Source organism: Papio anubis, chromosome 8, assembly GCF_008728515.1.
Source record: "Papio anubis isolate 15944 chromosome 8, Panubis1.0, whole genome shotgun sequence".
Lineage (NCBI taxonomy): Eukaryota > Metazoa > Chordata > Mammalia > Primates > Cercopithecidae > Papio > Papio anubis.
In genome coordinates, this window is record NC_044983.1 from 16,859,005 (window position 1) to 16,879,032 (window position 20,028).

General features: G+C 39.8%; 1 protein-coding gene across 6 annotated transcripts in view; it reads right to left on the bottom strand.

Annotated features, from left to right (window-relative positions):
* The window catches only part of PSD3 (pleckstrin and Sec7 domain containing 3), a 704,060-nt gene that overhangs the window by 230,212 nt on the left and 453,820 nt on the right, over positions 1-20,028 (bottom strand). For all 6 annotated transcript variants that reach the window (XM_017961820.3, XM_021942810.2, XM_021942812.2 and 3 more), the window contains one exon: positions 283-372. In XM_017961820.3, coding sequence (XP_017817309.3) covers positions 283-372 — 90 coding nt within the window. The remainder of the gene's footprint in view (positions 1-282; positions 373-20,028) is intronic.

The window sequence follows — 20,028 nt, forward strand, 5'->3', positions numbered from 1 at the left end:
TTTACAGATAAATCAAACAAAAACTGCCACTCACTATTTGTATCACCAACCATTCCAAATTTACTTACCTCAGTATTATTGATTATAACGCAGACCTCTAGAAATTATCAACTTAAGGTATTTTGCAGCATGAAAAATCAAGGACAAGGCTTAAAAGAAACATCACGAGTAAAACTAAAAGCAAAAAGCAAAATAAAGTGATCCTTAGCCTACTTAGGATTAAGCTGTAAGCAGCAAATAGAAACATAAGTGTACATTAAAAACCAATAGTTCCATGCTTACTTTCAGCAGATCCTTGGAGAAATCAACACCCTCATTTACCCCTTGCAGATTGGCAATGAACTCCTGACAGGTCATCTTCTTTCCAATGTTCTGAAATAGAGGCAAACAGTACATCACTATGACGTTCACGGAATTAAAACTGATTCATAAATATGTGATGAGGCAGACCAATAATTTGTTTTTAAAAACATAACTAGGCCAGGTGTGGTGGCTCATGTCTGTAACCCCTGCACTTTGAGAGACCGAGGTGGGTGGATCACGAGGTCAGGAGATAAGACACCATCCGGGCTAACATGGGGCTATGTTTAGTAGAAACCCCGTCTACTACTAACATGTTTAATAGAAACCCTGTGTCTATTAAAAATACAAAAAATTAGCTGGACATGGTGGCATGCAACTGTAGTCTCAGCTACAAGGGAGGCTGAGGCAGGAGAATCACTTGAACCCGGGAGGCGGAGGTTGCAGTGAGCGGAGATGACGCCACTGTATTCCAGCCTGGGTGACAGAGCGAGACTCTGCCTCAAAAAAAAAAAAAAAAAAAAAAAACCCAAAAAAAGCAAAATCATAACTAGACATGTATTTACAAACACAGGGCTGGGCACAGTGGCTCGTAGCTCATGTTTGTAATCCCAGCATTTTGCGAGATGGAGGTGCGTGGATTACTTGAGGTCAAGAGTTTGAGATCAGCCTGGCCAACAACGGCAAAATCCTGTCTCTACTAAAAATACAAAATTTAGCCAGGCTTAGTGGCAGGTGACTGTAGTCCCAGCTACTCGGGAGTTTAAGGCACAAGAATCATTTGAACCGGGGAAGCACAGGTTGCAGCGAGCCGAGATTGCACTACTGTACTCCAGCCTGGATGACAGAGTGCAACTGTACCTCAAAAAACAAAAACAAACCAAACACAAGTTTATATAAACATACATACAATTTTAGTGCACTAAAAACATGGTTTATTATGCTTTTAAAATTCTCATTAAATAGCAAACTTATACCAAAAACTTACTATAATGTAGAAAAAAATTTGAAAAACCGATGCTACATTTATACAATATATAACATAGTTTTTAATGAAAATCATGGGTAAAAACTGACATTTCTGAGCTGAACCCAGATAGCTGTTTATGCATTTATTTGTGTTACCTACATACTGTTGTCAAGACCTGTGAAGGATCGGAGATTTACACTACTTTCAAGTCAACATGTTAGCCTGTCACAAGCTAATAAATGCTGGCAGAGGAAAGAAGTCTCCGATAGACAAGGTATTTGTTACTTACAATAACAGGGGTAGCCAGAATATCAACATTTCCTTGTGACCACTGGGCTCTAGTTCCCTGAGTCCCAGCTGTCACAGAGCAACTTGAATAGGGCCACATGCCACCTGCACATGCAGTGTGTTGCATTATAGGAGAGAAAACCCTAAACTTCAGAAGCTGGAATCTTTAATCATGGGAAAGATGCCTATCCCTTTGCACTAGCAGGAGACACCAGCTCTACCTTCCAGGGAGATATGCGAATCTGACCGCTGCTATGAAGTCACTACAGCATCTTCCAAAGCTACTCACTGTATATAGAAATAATCTTGAAAAGATAGACAAGAACAAAGGCAGCCACAGCCTCTGTTCACAAAACACACAGGAAAGTGTGAGACCCATGGAAAATTATCTTCCAGCACGTCTTCAAAGCTGGTTTAAGGACAATAAAGTTTAAAAAAAGGAAATCACATTAATAAAGTAATTAGAAAACCCAAACTACAAAAAGAGCAAAGATACAAACTAAGAAAACTAACAAAATCGCTATCACAGAGAATCGCCTCTTATTCTAGCTCCAAACAACTAGTAGAAGCTGCCAGCTGTGGAGGATTCCTAGGTTCCATATACACAGCAAGACACATCTGTGACAAGTGCAGGAGAGGAAAGCAGAGCACAGACAAGTGTCACAGGTATCATCTCTAGCAAAATGTAGTCCAAGTGAATACAAAGTGTACCAGCATCGAAATATACCTGTGGCCGGGCATGGTGGCTCAAGCCTGTAATCCCAGCACTTTGTGAGGCCGAGGTGGGCAGATCATGAGGTCAGGAGTTCAAGACCAGCCTGGCCAACATGGTGAAACCCCGTCTCTACTAAAAACACAAAAATTAGCTGGGTGCACTGGCAGGCACCTGTAATCCCAGCTACTCGGGAGGCTGAGGCAGGAGAATTGCTTGAACCCGGGAGGTAGAGGTTGTAGTGAGCAGAGATCCTATCACTGCACTCCATGCTGGGAAACAAGAGCAAGACTCCATCTCAGAATAGATAAATAAATAAAAAATTTAAAAAAACCCCAACCAAATAAATAAATATACCTGTATACACTACCACTATGCATAAAGGTATGCTTTTCAAGGCCATGCTATTCATTCGCAAAAGACTAACAGTAGGGTAGAACAGCACCTACTAAATTCATTTGAATACCTACAGCATTCAAAACGAGAAAGCAGACTTCTGCAGATAGACTTTAAAAAAGTGGCAGAAGCCGGGAGCAGTGGCTCACCCCTATAATCTCAGCACTTTGGGAGGCCAAGGCAGGCGGATCACTTGAGGTCAGGAGATCGAGACCAGCCTGGCCAACATGACGGAATCCCATCTCTACTAAAAATATGAAAAAAAAAAAAAAAAAGCCAGACGTCATGGCGGGTGCCTGTAATCCCAGCTACTCAGGGGGCTGAGGCAGGAGAACCACGTGAACCCGGGAGGTAGAAGTTACAGTAAGCCAAGATTGTGCCACGGCACTCCAGGCCGAGCGATCGAGCAAGAGACCAGTTTGGAAAATAAATAAATATAAAGGAGGCCAGGCATGGTGGCTCATGCCTGTAATCCCAGCACTGCCGGGGAGGCCGAGGCAGGAGGATCCCTTGAGCCCGGGAGATCAAGACTAGCCTGAGTAATACCCATCTATACAAGCAATATGAAAATTAGCTAGGTGTGAAGACGCACGCTTTGCAGTCCCAGCTACTCTGGAGGCTGAGGTGGAAGGATCACTTGAGCCCAGGATGTTGAAGTTACAGTGAGCCATAATTGTGCCACTGCACTCCAGTCCGGGTGACACAGAAAGACCTTCAAGAAGATGCACAGGCATAGTTTCAAGGGAATATGTATGCACAACCTCAAATTCAAAGACAGATTTGCCTGAGAACATACACCCGTGTGCCATGGGAGTAATCACTTCCCACCTCCCCTTTCCTAGCCACCCTTCTGTTTCACAAAATAAAACAATTCGTCCCACTCAAGCTATCTAAATATTTACAATGACAGTGCTGATATTTTTTGTTGTTGTTGTTAAAAACCTTGACTCTTTCATCAGCAAAGAATGCACAGAGTTTGTATGAAACACTGAAAAAAATGGTTTGACAGAAGCGGCTTTGTCAGCCAACTTATTTAACAGATATTTCTCATAAGTTAAATAAATTAAATCTGCAGTTCAAACGTTTTGTTGATAATTAGTTTAGAGCGCAGAAAGAAATTTCAGTGAAAAATACTGTTTTGCAACAGTATATTGAAGAAGACAATAACTCAATTTTCCCAATCTTTTTCAAGTGTATCCGGCCAAACAACGTGTCTCAAGGGAAGAAAAAAAAAAACCATATACAATGAACAGTCATTGTGATATAACTTGGCAATGCCTTTTTAGATATGTTCTGGGGATTTGAGAAGATGAATAAATAATGACTAGGTAACAAATCCTTTTCCAAGTCAGGTGGTGTTTAATTATTTTAATGAAATTGAGGAAAAGTCTAATTTAATTATCAGTTAATCATCAAAACAATTTTTTGATATGTGATCTACAAAATTCAACTGCTTGTAACAGTAGCTGCTTTAGTTATTAATAAACTTCTTTGTAAAAGTACACTAAAATACCAGTATAAAAAGGAAAATTTTTCTCTTAAAAGTGTTAATTGTGTAATATGATAAAGTATCAACTACTATAACTTTTTAAAAGTATCAGCTTCATTAAAATACAATTCACAGTATATTCTTTTAAACCATATACTTCAGTGATTTTTAATAAAGTTGTGCAATCACTGTTAGGCAGGAATCTAGACCCAACATGGCGGCGTTACCCGGCGTAGCAGGCCTTTTGTTAAAGACTCCCTTCACCCTTGTACACACCCACAGACTTACATGCGTCAGAGTTCCGGCTGGGCAACCACACTCCCCCATGACCAGCAGCTCACCCGCATTCCACAAGTTTGTAAACAGCAGTTTCAGTTGACAGTTTCCAAAGACCCTTTCTTCATGATCCTTACTCAACTCCTGCCCTAGTAGTTTCAAGACCCCCCAGGTCCTGTTTGCATAACCAGCTTCCCTACCTCTCCGGCTATAAAAAGCCCCTACCCTCCTCCCTCAGCGCGACTTCCTCGGCCCAGGCCTTTGGACCGAGGAACCTCGCCTGGGAGTCCTAATAAAGGCTATTCTCACTGCCATTTGCCTTGTGTCTTCGTTCCTGGTTTGGCTCCAGCCTCAGTTTACCTTTATAATCACCACCACTATCTACACTCAGAACATTTACCACCTAAAGAAACTCCACATTCACCAGCAGTTATTCTCCAAATCTCTTCCACCACCCTCACTAGGGATCATCTGGCAACCACAAATGTGCATTTTCTTTAAACAGATTTGCCTACTCAGGACATTTGAAATAAATGGAATCATATAAAATGTAGCCTTTTATGACTAGCTTCTTTTACTTAACATGTTTTCCAAGTTCATCCATGTTGATGCATAAATCAGTATTTAACATCATTTCTAAATAACAGTCCATTGTATGGATATAACAATTGCGTTTCTTCATGTATAAATTGATGAATGTTTAGACTATTTTCTCTTTTTGGCTACTATCAATAATGCTGCTATAAATATTCATGTATAAGTTTTTGTGTAAACATGCTTTCATTCCTAGATTTAGGAGTGGGATTACTGAATCCTATTGTAATCTTGTTTATTCTTTTAAGGAACTGCCAGACTCACTTCCAAAGTGGCTGCATCATTTCACATTCCCACTAGCAGTGCCTGAGGGTTCCAATTTCCCTCTAACCTCACGAACACTAACATCTGTCCCTTTTACTTTAGGTATTGTTATGGGTAGGAATGGGTATGCCATGGTTTTGATTTGCATTTGACCCTCAGCATTTTTTTCATGTGCTAATTAGCCATTTGTATATCTTCTTTAGAGAAATGCCTGCTAAAATCCTATTTTCCTTTCTTATTGGGATATTTATATTTTTGTTATTCAGTTGTAAGACTTCTTTACATATTCTAGATATAATTTCCTTATCAGATATATACTTTAAAAATATTTTCTCTCATTCTGTGGGTGTCTTTTCACTTTTTTCATTTTCTTGATGATGTCCTTTTTAAGCAGGATATTTCCCTGACCCCTTCATGGGCAGAAATGGGAGTATATGAGCACTGGAGTCAGCCACTCCACTCACTCAAACCTGCTGTGTTCCACCCCTTGCTGGAGGGAACACAAAGGTGAGTGGGTATGGCAGCTAGGGTGAATGCCTTTGGGCACCAGCTGGAGTGAACTCTGTACTGGCCCCACGGCAACATCTGGGGAGGGGTGCCTGTGACCCCTGAAGTCCCAGAGGAAGTATCGGGGTGCTCTTTTAGCTTGCCTGTCTGCTATGGCTTAAGTGCTAACAGCTCAGTGGATCCTCTGCGTTTTTGCGTGAGGTGGCTGCCTTCTGCCAGCAAGGGCAAAGGGTCAGTGTGATAGCCTTTTGCAACCACACTTGTGGCACCTGAGCTCTTGTCCAGCATCCAGGAGAAATGAGGTTGTACAAACAAATTGGAGGATGGTAAATTCAAGACATTTTATTGCCAACGGAAGTGGTTCTCAGCAGGAAGGGGAACTGGAAAGCGGACAGAGTGGGAAGGTAAACTCCACTGAAGTCTGGCTGTCTCTGGCCAGATTCTTCTCGGAAATTATACTGTCAAACTGTCCCTCTGAAGTCAACCCACTTCTCTCTGACATCTAGCTGCAGTCTCCAATGTCCAGCTGCTTCTCCTCTCTCTGCTGGCTGAGCCTGGGGCTTTTACGGGCACAGCAATGGGGGACAGGGCAGGCCATGGGTGGCTTTCGAAAAGGCAACATTTGAGCAGGAAATCAGGGATGTAAGTTATCACTTTGGGCCACCGTATCAGGCTTTTCAGCTTGAGGGTGGAGCCCTCACTGGCAACCCATCCTCTTTGGCCCAGAATTTCCCTGCCTCCTGTCCCTATCTATCACTTTGAAGCACAAAAGGTTTTAATTAGTAGCTGAAATCCAGTTCACCTATGTTTTATTTCATTACTTGTGCATTTTATATCTAAGAAATCACTGCCTAATCCAACATCACAAAGATTTACTCCTAAGAATTTTGCAGCATTAGCTCTTGTATTTAGATATTTGACCCATTTTGAGTTCATTTTTTTTTTTGACAGAAAGCAGAGATTTGACTTTATTCTTTTACATGTGGATATTCAGTTGTTACAATATCATTTACTGGAAAGACTATTTTTCCCCACCAAATTGCTTTGAAACTCTTTTTGAAATCAACAGACCATAAATGTAAGGGATTATTTTTAGACACTTGATTATACGGCAATGATCTAGCTGTTGAGCTTTATACCAGCATAATTCTTGATTACTGAAGCTCTGCACTGAGTTTACCATGTTAATAGTTTTAAGCATACAGTTCAGTACCATTTCACATTAGTATATTCACACTGTTGTGGAACAGAATTCCAAAACCATTTCATCTCACTAATCTCAAACTCTATACCCATTAAATAGGTTCTCTTTTCCCCTTCATGCCAACCACTTGTAACCAACATTCTACTTTGTTTCTATGATTTTAACAACTTTTCTTACCTCAAATAAATGGAATCATATTTTTTCTTTTTATGACTGGCTTATTTCATTCACTTAGCATAATGTCCTCAAGGTTCATCCATGTTGTAGCATGTGACAGGATTTCTTTCCTTTTTAAAGCTGAACGATTTTCCATTTTTTGTAGAGACCACATTTTATTTATACATAAATCTGTGGATGAACATTTGGTCTGCTTCTACTTCTTGGTTAATGTGAAAAGTGTGGAAATGAACATGGGTGGGCAAGTATCTCTTCAAAATCCAGCTTTAAATTTTATATATATATATACATGCAGAAATGAGATTGCTGTATCATATCAGTTATATTTTTCATTTTTTTGTGGACCCTCCAAGCTATTTTCCATAGTGGTTGCACCATTTTACAATTCCTACAACAGTACGTTTCTAATTTCTCTACATCCTTGCCAAAAATATTTTCTATTTTTTTGATAGCAACAATCCTAGTGGGTATCAGGTGATATCCTACTGTAGTTTTTATTCACATTTCTAGATTAGAGAGTGTTGAGTATGTTTTCATATGCTTGTGAACTCTTCTTTCTTTTTTTGAGATGGAGTTTTGCTCTCATGGCCCAGGCTGGAGTGCAGTGGCACAATCTCTGCTCACTGTGACCTCTGCCTCCCAGGTTCAAGTGTTTCTCCTGACTCGGCCTCCCAAGTAGCTGGGATTACAGGTGCCTGCCATCATGCCCAGCCAATTTTTTGTATTTTTAGTAGACATGGGGTTTCACCATGTTGCACAGGCTGGTCTTGAACCCTTGACCTCAGGTGACCTGCCCACCTTGGCCTTCCAAAGTGCTGGGATTACAGGAGTGAGCCACTGCGCCCAGCCCTTGTGAACATTTCTAGACCATCTTTGGATAAGTATTACAGTATTTTTCCCCTTTTAAAATCAGGATATTTGATTTTTAGATGTAGAAATACAGGAGTTCTTTATACAGTCTGATATTAACTCCTTATAGGTATATGATTTGTAAACATTTTATTCTATTCTGTAGGTTGCCTTTACATGCCCCTTTGTTTTAAGACACAAAAGTTTAAGTTTGATGTAGTCCCATTTTTGCTTTTGTTGCATGTGCTTTTGGTGTCATAGCGAAGAAATTGCCAGCACATATAATAATGTGATGCTTTTCCCCTATGTTTTTTCCTCAGGATTTTATAGTTTCAGGATTACATTTAGGTCTTAAAACATTGAGATAATTTTTGCACACTGTGTGATATAAGGGTCCTACTTCTCATTTTTGCATAAAGATACTGTATTCACACTACCATTTTTTAAAAAGTCTGACATTTCCCCAATGAGTGGTCTTAGCACTCTTGTTAAAGATTTGAAGATTTGCGCACTCTATTCTATTCCATTAGCCTGTCCTTATGCCAGTTCCACACTATTTTGACTACTGTAGCTTAGTAATATGTTTGAAATCACATATGAGTACTCCAACTCTGTTATTTTTCAAAATGTTCTGATTATTTGGGGTACCTTGAGCTCTCATATAATTTTTAGAATATTTTCCATCTCTGGGATAAATGTTACTGACATTTTGATAGTAATTGTGTTGAATCTGTAGATTACTTTGTACAGTATAACATATTAAAAAATCAAGTCTTCCAGTCCATGAACATGAAATATTTCCCCATTTATTTGTATCTTATTATTCTGCAGCATGGTTTGATAACTTTTGAAATGGAGAAATCAGGAGTCCTCCAATTTTTTGTGTCTTTTTCTACATTTTGACTATTCTGAGTCCTTTGCATTTCCACATAAATTTCAGGATTTGTCTGTCAATTTCTTTACATACATACACAAAGTCAACTTGGATTTTCACAGTGATTATGTTGAATCTGAAGATCTGTTTGGAGAGTACTTCAGTCTTAACAATAAAGTTACAACACATGACTACAAAATCTTTCCACTTTTACAGTTTCTTTTTTCAGTATTTTATAGTTTCACTTGAACTAATTTTGCTAAATTTATTCTCTAATATCTTGATCTTTTTGAGGCTACCGTAAAATTAATTTCACTTTAAATGTTCGTTGCTAGTATATAGAAATACAATTGTTTTGTAAACGCTCAACTTGTATTTTACAGCCTTCCTAAACATCTTTAGTTCTAATAGGTTTTTTCTTTTGTAGAGTCCTGAAGATCCTCTACACACAAGATCAGTTCTCCCATACAGATTCTTTTAGTTATTCCTTTGATTTTGTTTTAAAGACACAAAATATTTTATTATGCCACATATAAACAGAGTTTTTAAAAACTGAAACATAACAGCTATATATATTTTTAGAGTATATGTGATATCTTGATATATGTATGTAACGTATAATGATCAGAATAGGGCAAAAGGGACATCCGTCACCCCAAAAATTCACCCCTTCTTTGTGCTGGGGACATTTCAATTGCTCTCCACCAGTTATTTTAAAATATACAAATTATTGTTAACTATAGTCACTCTACTGCAGTACTGAACAATACACTGTGTTCCTTCTAACTGTATTTTTGTGCCCATTAACCTAACATCTTTTTTTTTTCCAGTTTGAATTTTGACTCAGCAATGCTCATGCCTACATCTCTTACTTCTGTAGTTGGTACAGCCTGTTCCCGCTGCTGCTGCTTCTTGGTCTTCAGGTTCTCCCTATGCTTGTTGACCAGTGGCATATGATACAAGTATTCTAGGGCCACAGATCTGGGGACTAGTATTTCTTGCTCTCGTAGAACTTCCTGAGGTTTGCTTTCTGAGTTGGCTAATCACAGTGAGAACACAGGGAACAGATTTGGAAATGACTATAATCTAAGAAAACTGGAATGTCAGGTACCTGTCACTTTGGCAACATACATCTGAGACAGGTCTACCTTCAGGTTGTCCAGCTATCTTAGCAGCTCCTCCTCCTTCTTGCCTCAAAGATCCTGGGCCTTAATCTTGGCTATGGCTGCAAAAGCCACCACCACTGCAAAATGCCCCAAGGGAAAGAAAAAAGTGCTCATTAATCAACCTTTCAAAATCCTTTCTAAATCCCCTGTGCCCCCTCCTCCCTCCTTCTAGCTTCTGGTAACCACCAATCTACTCTCTACCTTCATGAAATCTACATTTTAAGCCCCCACATTTGAGAAAGAACATATGGTATGTGTCATTCTGTGTCGGTTTATTTCACTTAACGTAATGACCTCTGTGTTCCATCTACATTGCAGCAGATAACATAATTTCATCATTATCTATGGCTGAATAATATTCTACTTATATTTATGTACCACATTTTCTATATCCACTCATCCATAGATTAACATTTAGGTGAATTTCATATCTTGGCTAACGTGAACAGTACTACAATAAACATGGGAGTGCAGACATTTCTTCAATATACAGACTTCCTTTTTTTAAAATACATACCAAGCAGTGGGAATGCAGAGTCATATGGTAGTTCTATAGTTTTTCAATGAGCATTCACACTCTTTTTCATACTTTTTCAGACACTGTACAAGTTTCCCTTTCTCTTCATCCTGGCCAGTACTCATTGTTTATTGTCTTTTTGATAACCATTTTAACTGTGGTAAAATGATATCTCAATGTGGTTTCGATTTGCATTTCCCTGATGATTAGTAATGTTGAACATGTATTCATATGTCTGTTAGCCATTTCTATGTCTTCTTTTGAGAAATATCTATTCCATCAAAAATTTTGCCCATTTTAAAATCGAGTTATTTGACCATTTGTTGTTATTTATATACTCTGGTTATTAACCCCTTTTCAAATGGAGAGCTCAAAAATATCTTCTACCACTCTGTAGGTTGTATCTTCACTTTGTTGATTATGTCCTTTACTGGGCAGAAGTGTTTTCACTTGATGGGACACCGTGTCTGAATATTTTAGCATTTGTTGCTCATAATTTAGAGGTCTTGTCCTACCCCCCGCCCAACCCCCTGCAAAAATCTTTACTCATCCCAACATTGTAAAGTGTTTCCGCAATCTTTTCTTCTAGTAGTTTCATATTTTTAGGTCTTACATTTAAGTCTTTTATTCAAGTTGAGGTGATTTTTGTAAATTGTGGAAGTTAAGAGCCTACTTTGATTCTTCTTCTTAAGTATATCCAGTTTTCTGAGCACCATTTATTGAAGAAATGCTGCATTCCTCAAAGTATGTTCTTGGGGACTTTGTCAAAAATAAGTTGGCTATAAATGCACCGATTTCTAGGTTTGTCTATTCTGTTCCACTGACCAGTGTGTATGTCCATGCCAGTACCATACTATATTGGTTACCATGGCTTTATATATAACATATATAATAGTATAAACACATATACTATTATATATGATATATATATATACATATTTTTCTTTTTTTTTTTGAGAGGGAGTCTGGCTCTGTCGCCCAGGCTACAGTGCAGTGGCGCAATCTCGGCTCACTGTAAGCTCTGCCTCCTGGCTTCACACCATTCTCCTTGCCTCAGCCTCCCGTGTAGCTGGGACTACAGGCGCCTGCCACCACGCCCAGCTAATTTTTTGTATTTCTTAGTACAGACGGGATTTCACCACGTTAGCCAGGATGGTCTTGATCTCCTGACCTCGTGATCTGCCTGCCTCAGCCTCCCAAAGTGCTGGGATTACAGGCATGAGTCACTGTGCCTGGCCTTTTTTTTTTTTTTTGAGATGGAGTCTCGCTCTGTTGCCCAGGCTGGAGTGCAGTGGCGCGATCTCGCTTCACTGCAACCTCCACCTCCTGGGTTCAAGCAGTTCTTCTGCTTCAGCCTCCCAAGTTGCTGGGACTACAGGCCACCACACCTGGCTAATTTTTGTATTTTTAGTAGAGACAGGGTTTCACCATATTGGCTGGGATGGTTTCAAACTCCTGACCTCGTGATCTGCTTGCTTCGGCCTCCCAAAGTGCTAGGATTACAGGCCTGAGTCGCTGCATTTGGCCTGGTTCTTCTTTAAATGTCTGCTAGAACTGAGCGGTGAAACTGTCAGGTCATGAGCTTTCCTTGGATGGGAGATCATTTTATTAGTGCTTTGATCTCATAACTCATTACTGATCTGTTGAAGCTTTTTCATTCTTCAGAGTTCCCGATGAACTTCATGGTTCTTGACCCTTCTGGGTAGTCTGTATGTTTCCAAAAGTATCTCCACTTCTTGTTTTTCTAAGTAGTTGGGGAATACTTTTTCATAATAGTCTCTAATGATTTCGTATTTCTTTGTATTTCTGCGGTATCAGTAGTTCTGTCTCTTTGTTTCTGCTTTTATTGATTTTGGTCTTTTTTCTTAGACTAGCAAAAAGTTTGTCAATTTTGCCTTTTTTGAGACGAAGTCTCATTCTGTTGCCCAGACCGGAGTGCAGTGGCATGATCTTGGCTCACTGCAACCTCTGCTTCCCGGGTTCAAGCGATTCTTCTGCCTCAGCCTACCATGTAGCTGGGACTACAGGAATGTGCCACCATGCCCAACTAATTTTTGTATTTTTAGTAGAGACATGTTTCACCATGTTGGCCAGGATGATCTTGATCTCCTGACCTCCTGATCCGCCCACCTCGGCCTCCCAAAGTGCTGGGATTACAGGTGTGAGCTACTGTGCCTTGCCAATTTTGCCTATGTTTCAAAAAACCTGACTTTTTTTTGACCTTTTAAATTCTTTCTTAAAATCTGAACTTCACTTTTTATACTCTGACCTTTATTCTTTCCTTCCACTAATGTCGAGTTTTTTTACCTTGCTTTTCTAGTTCTTTACAGTGTTTCATTAGATTGTTCATCTGAAATCTAAGTTTAAGAAAACATTAATACATAGTAACTATATTTACTCGGTACATGTGATATTTTGAAATATGCATGTAATGTGTAATAATCTAATAAGGATATTTTGGATACCCATCACTTCAAACATTTACTGTTTCTTTGTGTTGGGATTTCAAATCTTCTAGCTATTTTGAAATATTCAATAATTATAAACTATATTCATCCTCTGGTGCTATGAAACAATAGGACTTATTCCTTCTATCTAACTATATGTTTCGACTAATCTCCCTTTATCCCACCACCACCACTATCCACAGCCTCTGGTAACTATCATTATACTGTCTACGTCCATGATACCAACTTTTTAAACTCCCACATGAGGGAGAATATACAATATGTGTCTTTCAATGCCTAACTTAATTCACTTAATATAATGACCTCTAGTTTTATCCACGTTACCATAAATGCCAAGATTTCATTTTAATGGAAGAGTAATATTCTATTATGTATATGTGCCCCATTTTCTTTGTGTATTCATAAGTTTGATGGACACAGATTAATTCCATATCTTGGCTATCAAGAATAGTACTGTAACAAATACAGGAATGCCCTATAACCCTGACAGTAATTTCCTTATATTTGGATAAAAACAGAGTAGTGGAGAGGGGGGCGGAGCAAGATGGCTGAATAGGAACAGCTCCAGTCTCCAGCTCCCAGCACGTGCGACACAGAAGACAGGTGATTTCTGCATTATCAACTGAGGTACTGGGTTCATCTCACTGGGGAGTGCCGGACAATTGGTGCTGGTCAGCTGTTGCAGCCCGACCAGCGAGAGCTAAAGCAGGGTGAGGCATCGCCTCACCTGGGAAGCGCAAGAGGGAAGGGAATCCCTTTTCCTAGCCAGGGGAACAGAGACACACAACACCTGGAAAATCGGGTAACTCCCACCCCAATACTGCACTTTAACCAAACGGGCACACCAGGAGATTATATCCCACACCTGGCCGGGAGGGTCGCACGCCCACAGAGCCTTCCTCATTGCTAGCACAGCAGTCTGCCATCTAACCGCAAGGCAGCAGCGAGGCTGGGGGAGGGGCGCCCGCCATTGCTGAGGCTTAAGTAGGTAAACAAAGCCCTGGGAAGATCGAACTGGGTGGAGCTCACAGCAGCTGAAGGAGGCCTGCCAGTCTCTGTAGAATCCACCTCTGGGAAAGGGCACAGCTAAACAATAACAACAACAACAACAACAAAAAACACAAAAAAACAAAACAACATCAGCAGAAACCTCTACAGACGCAAGCAACTCCAACACGGAGGTTGAGATCTGAGAGCGGACAGACTGCCTGCTCAAGTGGGTCCCTGACCCCCGAGTAGCCTAACTGAGAGACATCCTCCACTAGGGGCAGACCGACACCCCACACCTCACACGGTGGAGTACACCCCTGAGAGGAAGCTTCCAAAGCAAGAATCAGACAGGTACACTCACTGTTCAGCAATATTCTATCTTCTGCAGCCTCTGCTGCTGACACCCAGGCAAACAGGGTCTGGAGTGGACCTCAAGCAATCTCCAACAGACCTACAGCTGAGGGTCCTGACTGTTAGAAGGAAAACTAACAAACAGGAAGGACACCCACACCAAAACCCCATCAGTACGTCACCATCATCAAAGACCAGAGGCAGATAAAACCACAAAGATGGGAAAAAAGCAGGGCAGAAAAGCTGGAAATTCAAAAAATAAGAGTGCATCTCCCCCTCCAAAGGAATGCAGCTCATCGCCAGCAACGGATCAAAGCTGGATGGAGAATGACTTTGACGAGATGAGAGAAGAAGGCTTCAGTCCATCAAATTTCTCAGAGCTAAAGGAGGAATTATGTACCCAGGGCAAAGAAACTAAAAATCTTGAAAAAAGAGTGGAAGAATTGATAACCATTATAATTAATGCAGAGAAGGCCATAAACGAATGGACAGAGATGAAAACCATGACACAAGAAGTAAGTGACAAATGCACAAGCTTCAGTAACCCACTCGATCAACTGGAAGAAAGAGTATCAGCGATTGAGGATCAAATGAATGAAATGAAGCGAGAAGAGAAACCTAAACAAAAAAGAAGAAAAAGAAATGAACAAAGCCTGCAAGAAGTATGGGATTATGTAAAAAGACCAAATATACGTCTGATTGGGGTGCCTGAAAGTGAGGGGGAAAATGAAACCAAGTTGGAAAACACTCTTCAGGATATCATCCAGGAGAACTTCCCCAACCTAGTAGGGCAGGCCAACATTCAAATTCAGGAAATACAGAGAACGCCACAATGATACTCCTCGAGAAGAGCAACTCCAAGACACATAATTGCCAGATTCACCAAGTTGAAATGAAGGAAAAAATGTTAAGGGCAGCCAGAGAGAAAGGTCGGGTTACCCACAAAGGGAAGCCCATCAGACTCACAGCAGATCTCTCGGCAGAAACTTCCAAGCCAGAAGAGAGTGGGGCCAATATTCAACATTCTGAAGAAAAGAATTTTAAACCCAGAATTTCATATCCAGCCTAACTGTTTCATAAGTGAAGGGAGAAATAAAATCCTTTTACAGATAAGCAAATGCTTAGAGATTTTGTCACCACCAGGCCTGCCTTACAAGAGACACTGAAGGAAGCACTAAACATGGAAAGGAAACGAACCGGTACCAGCCATATTGCAAAAAAAACATGCCAATAATGCAAAGGAACACTGAGGCTAGGAAGAAACTGCATCAATTAACGAGCAAAATGGACCAGTTATTATCATAATGGCAGGACTGTCTGGCCACATAAATATTAACCTTAAATGTAAATGGACTAAATGCTCGAATTAAAAGACACAGACTGGCAAACTGATAAAGAGTCAAGACCATCAGTCTGCTGTATTCAGGAGATCCATCTCACATGCAGAGACATACATAGGCTCAAAAATAAAGGATGGAGGGAAGATCTACCAAGCAAATGGAAAAACAAAAAAGCAGGGGTTGCAATCCTAGTCTCTGATAAAACAGTGACTTTAAACCATCAAAGACGAAAGAGACAAAGAAGGCCATTACACAATGGTAAAGGATCAATTCAATAGGAAGAGCTAACTATCCTAAATATATATGCACCATCACAGGAGCACCCAGATTCATAGCAAGTCCTTAGAGACTTTACACAGAGACCAGGACTCCCATACAATAATAATGGGAGATTCTCAACACCCCACTGTCAACATTAGGACAGATCAACGAGACAGAAAGTTAACAAGGATATCCAGGAATTCAACTCATCTCTACAGCAAGCAGACCTAATAGACATCTACAGAACTCTCCACCCCAAATCAACAGAATATACATTCTTCAGCACCACATCACACTTATTCTAAAATTGACCACATAATTGGAAGTAAAAGCACTCCTCAAAGCAAACGTAAAAGAACAGAAATTATAACAAACTGCCCTCAGACCACAGTGCAACCCAAAACTAGAACTCAGGACTAAGAAACTCAGTCAAAACCACTAACTACATGGAAACTGAATAACCTGCTCCTGAATGACTACTGGGTACACATCGAAATGAAGGCAGAAATAAAGATGTTCTTGAAACCAATGAGAACAAAGATACAACATACCAGAATTTCTGGGACACATTTGCAGAAGCAGTGTGTAGAGGGAAATTTATATAATTCAAATGCCCACAAGAGAAAGCAGGAAAGATCTAAAATCGACACTCTAACATCGCCACAATTAAAAGAACTAGAGAAGCAAGAGAAAACACATTCAAAAAGCTGCTAGCAGAAGGCAAGAAATAACTAAGATCAGAGCAGAACTGAAGGAGATAGAGACACAAAACCAAAAATCAATGAATCCAGGAGTTGGTTTTGTGAAAAAGATCAACAAAATTGATAGACCGCCAGCAAGACTAATAAAGAAGAAAAGAGAGAGAAGAATCAAATAGATGCAATAAAAACATAGTGATATCACCACCGACCCCACAGAAATACCAACTACCATCAGAGAATACTATAAACACCTTCACGCAAATAAAACTAGAAAAATCTAGAAGAAATGGATTATTTCCTGACACTTACACTCTCCCAAGACTAAATCAGGAAGAAGCTGAATCCTGAACAGACCAACAGCAGGCTCTGGAAATTGAGGCAATACCACAGCCTACAAACCAAAAAAAAAGTCCAGGACCGATGGATTCACAGCTGAATTCCCACCAGAGGTACAAGGAGGAGCTGGTACCATTCCTTCTTGAAACTATTCCAATCAATAGAAAAAAGAGGGAATCCTCCCTAACTCATTTTATGAGGCCAACATCATCCTGATACCAAAGCCTGCAGAGACACACAAAAAAGAGAATTTTAGACCAATATCCCTGATGAACTTCTCGATGCAAAAATCCTCAATTAAATACTGCAAACTGGATCCAGCAGAACATCAACAAGCTTTATCCAATTCATGTGATCGGCGGGCTTCATCCCTGATGCAAGGCTGGTTCAACATAATGCTAAATCAATCAATGTAATCCAGCATATAAACAGAACCAAAGACAAAAAAACCACATGATTATCTCTTCATTAGATGCAGAAAAGGCCTTTGACAGCACCAACATTCCTTTCATGCTAAACGCTCAATAAATTCGTATTGATGGAACGCATCTCAAAAATCCTAAGAGCTATATTTATGACAAACCCACAGCCAGTATCATACTGAATGGGCAAAAAACTGGAAAAATTCCCTTGAAAACTGGCATTAATAGGATGCCCTCTCACCACTCCGGCTCCATCATAATGTTGCGCTCTATTAGGGCACCAGGCAAGAGAAAGAAATCAAGGGTATTCATTAGAAAGAAGAAGTCAACTGTTCCTGTTTGCAGATGACATGATTGTATTTAGAAAACCCCATTGTCTCAAACCAAAACTTCCTTAAGCTGATAAGAAACTTCAGCAAAGTCTCAGGATACAAAATTAATGTGCAAAAATCACAAAAGTATCTATATACACTATAACAGATGCAAACAGAGAGCCAAATCAACCTCACCACACAGTCAAAGAGAAAATACCTTAGGAATACAACTTACAAAGGATGGGGCGATGTCTTCAAGGAGAATCACAAACCACTGCTCAGTGAAATAAAAGAGGACACAAACAAATGGAAGAACATACCATGCTCATGGATAGGAAGAATCAATATCATGAAAATGGCCATACTGCCCAAGGTTATTTATAGATTCAATGCCATCCTCATCAAGCTACCAATGAGTTTCTTCACAGAATTGGAAAAAACTGCTTTAAAGTTCATATGGCACCAAAAAAGAGCCCGCATCTCCAAGACAATCCTAAGTCAAAAGAATAAAGCTGGAGGCATCACGCTACCTGACTTCAAACTATATTACAAGGCTACACTAACCAAAATAGCATGGTACTGGTACCAAAACAGAGATATAGACCAATGGAACAGAACAGAGTCCTCAGAAATAATACCACACATCTACAGCCATCTGATCTTTGACAAACCTGAGAAAAACAAGAAATGGGGAAAGGATTCCCTATTTAATAAATGGTGCTGGGATAATTGGCTAGCCATAAGTAGAAAGCTGAAACTGGATCCTTTCCTTACTCCTTATACGAAAATTAATTCAAGACTTCAAATTTAGATTAGAGACTTAAATGTTAGACCTAATACCATAAAAACCCTAGAAGAAAACCTAGGTAATACCATTCAGGACATAGGCATGGGCAAGGACTTCATGTCTAAAACACCAAAAGCAACAGCAACAAAAGCCAAAATTGACAAATGGGATCTAATGAAACTAAAGAGCTTCTGCACAGGAAAAGAAACTACCATCAGAGTGAACAGGCAACCTACAGAATGGGAGAAAATTTTTGCAATCTACTCATCAGACAAAGGGCTAATATCCAGAACCTACAAAGAACTCAGACAAATTTACAAGAAAAAAACAAACAGCCCCATCAAAAAGTGGGCAAAGGATATGAATAGACATTTCTCAAAAGAGGACATTCATACAGCCAACAGACACATGAAAAAATGCTCATCATCACTGGCCATCAGAGAAATGCAAATCAAAACCACAATGAGATACCATCTCACACCAGTTAGATTGGCAATCATTAAAAAGTCAGGAAACAACAGGTGCTGGAGAGGATGTGGAGAAATAGGAACACTTTTACACTGTTGGTGGGACTGCAAACTAGTTCAACCATTATGGAAAACAGTATGGTGATTCCTCAAGGATCTAAAACTAGAAGTACCATATGACTCAGCCATCCCATTACTGGGTATATACCCAAAGGATTATAAATCATGCTGCTATAAAGACACATGCACACGTATGTTTATTGCAGCACTATTCACAATAGCAAAGACTTGGAATCAACCCAAATGTCCATCAGTGACAGTCTGGATTAAGAAAATGTGGCACATATACACCATGGAATACTATGCAGCCATAAAAAAGGATGAGTTTGTGTCCTTTGTAGGGACATGGATGCAGCTGGAAACCATCATTCTCAGCAAACATTCGCAAGAACAGAAAACCAAACACCGCATGTTCTCACTCATAGGTGGGAACTGAACAATGAGATCACTTGGACTCGGGAAGGGGAACATCACACACCAGGGCCTATTACAGGGAGTGGGGAGGGGGGAGGGATTGCATTGGGAGTTATACCTGATGTAAATGACGCGTTGATGGGTGCTGACAAGTTGATGGCTGCAGCACAGCAACATGGCACAAGTATACATATGTAACAAACCTGCACGTTATGCACATGTACCCTAGAACTTAAAGTATAATAAAAAATAAATAAATAACACCATAAGAACCAACCAAATAACAGCAGAAGTACATCTTTTAATTCAGCTTATTAACAACTATTAATCCCTGAATTTTTGATTGGGTCACACTCCTATAATAATTTCCCAAGAGCTAATAAGCATGAGATATATTCTTAAGTGTCTAAATTTGGGAAACATTGAATTTTTTATAAAAGTAAGGTAAACTATCAATAAATATTTGACTCCCAAAAAAAAATCAAAAAAAAAAAAAACCAAAAAAACATAGTAGTGTGGTTGCTGGATCGAATG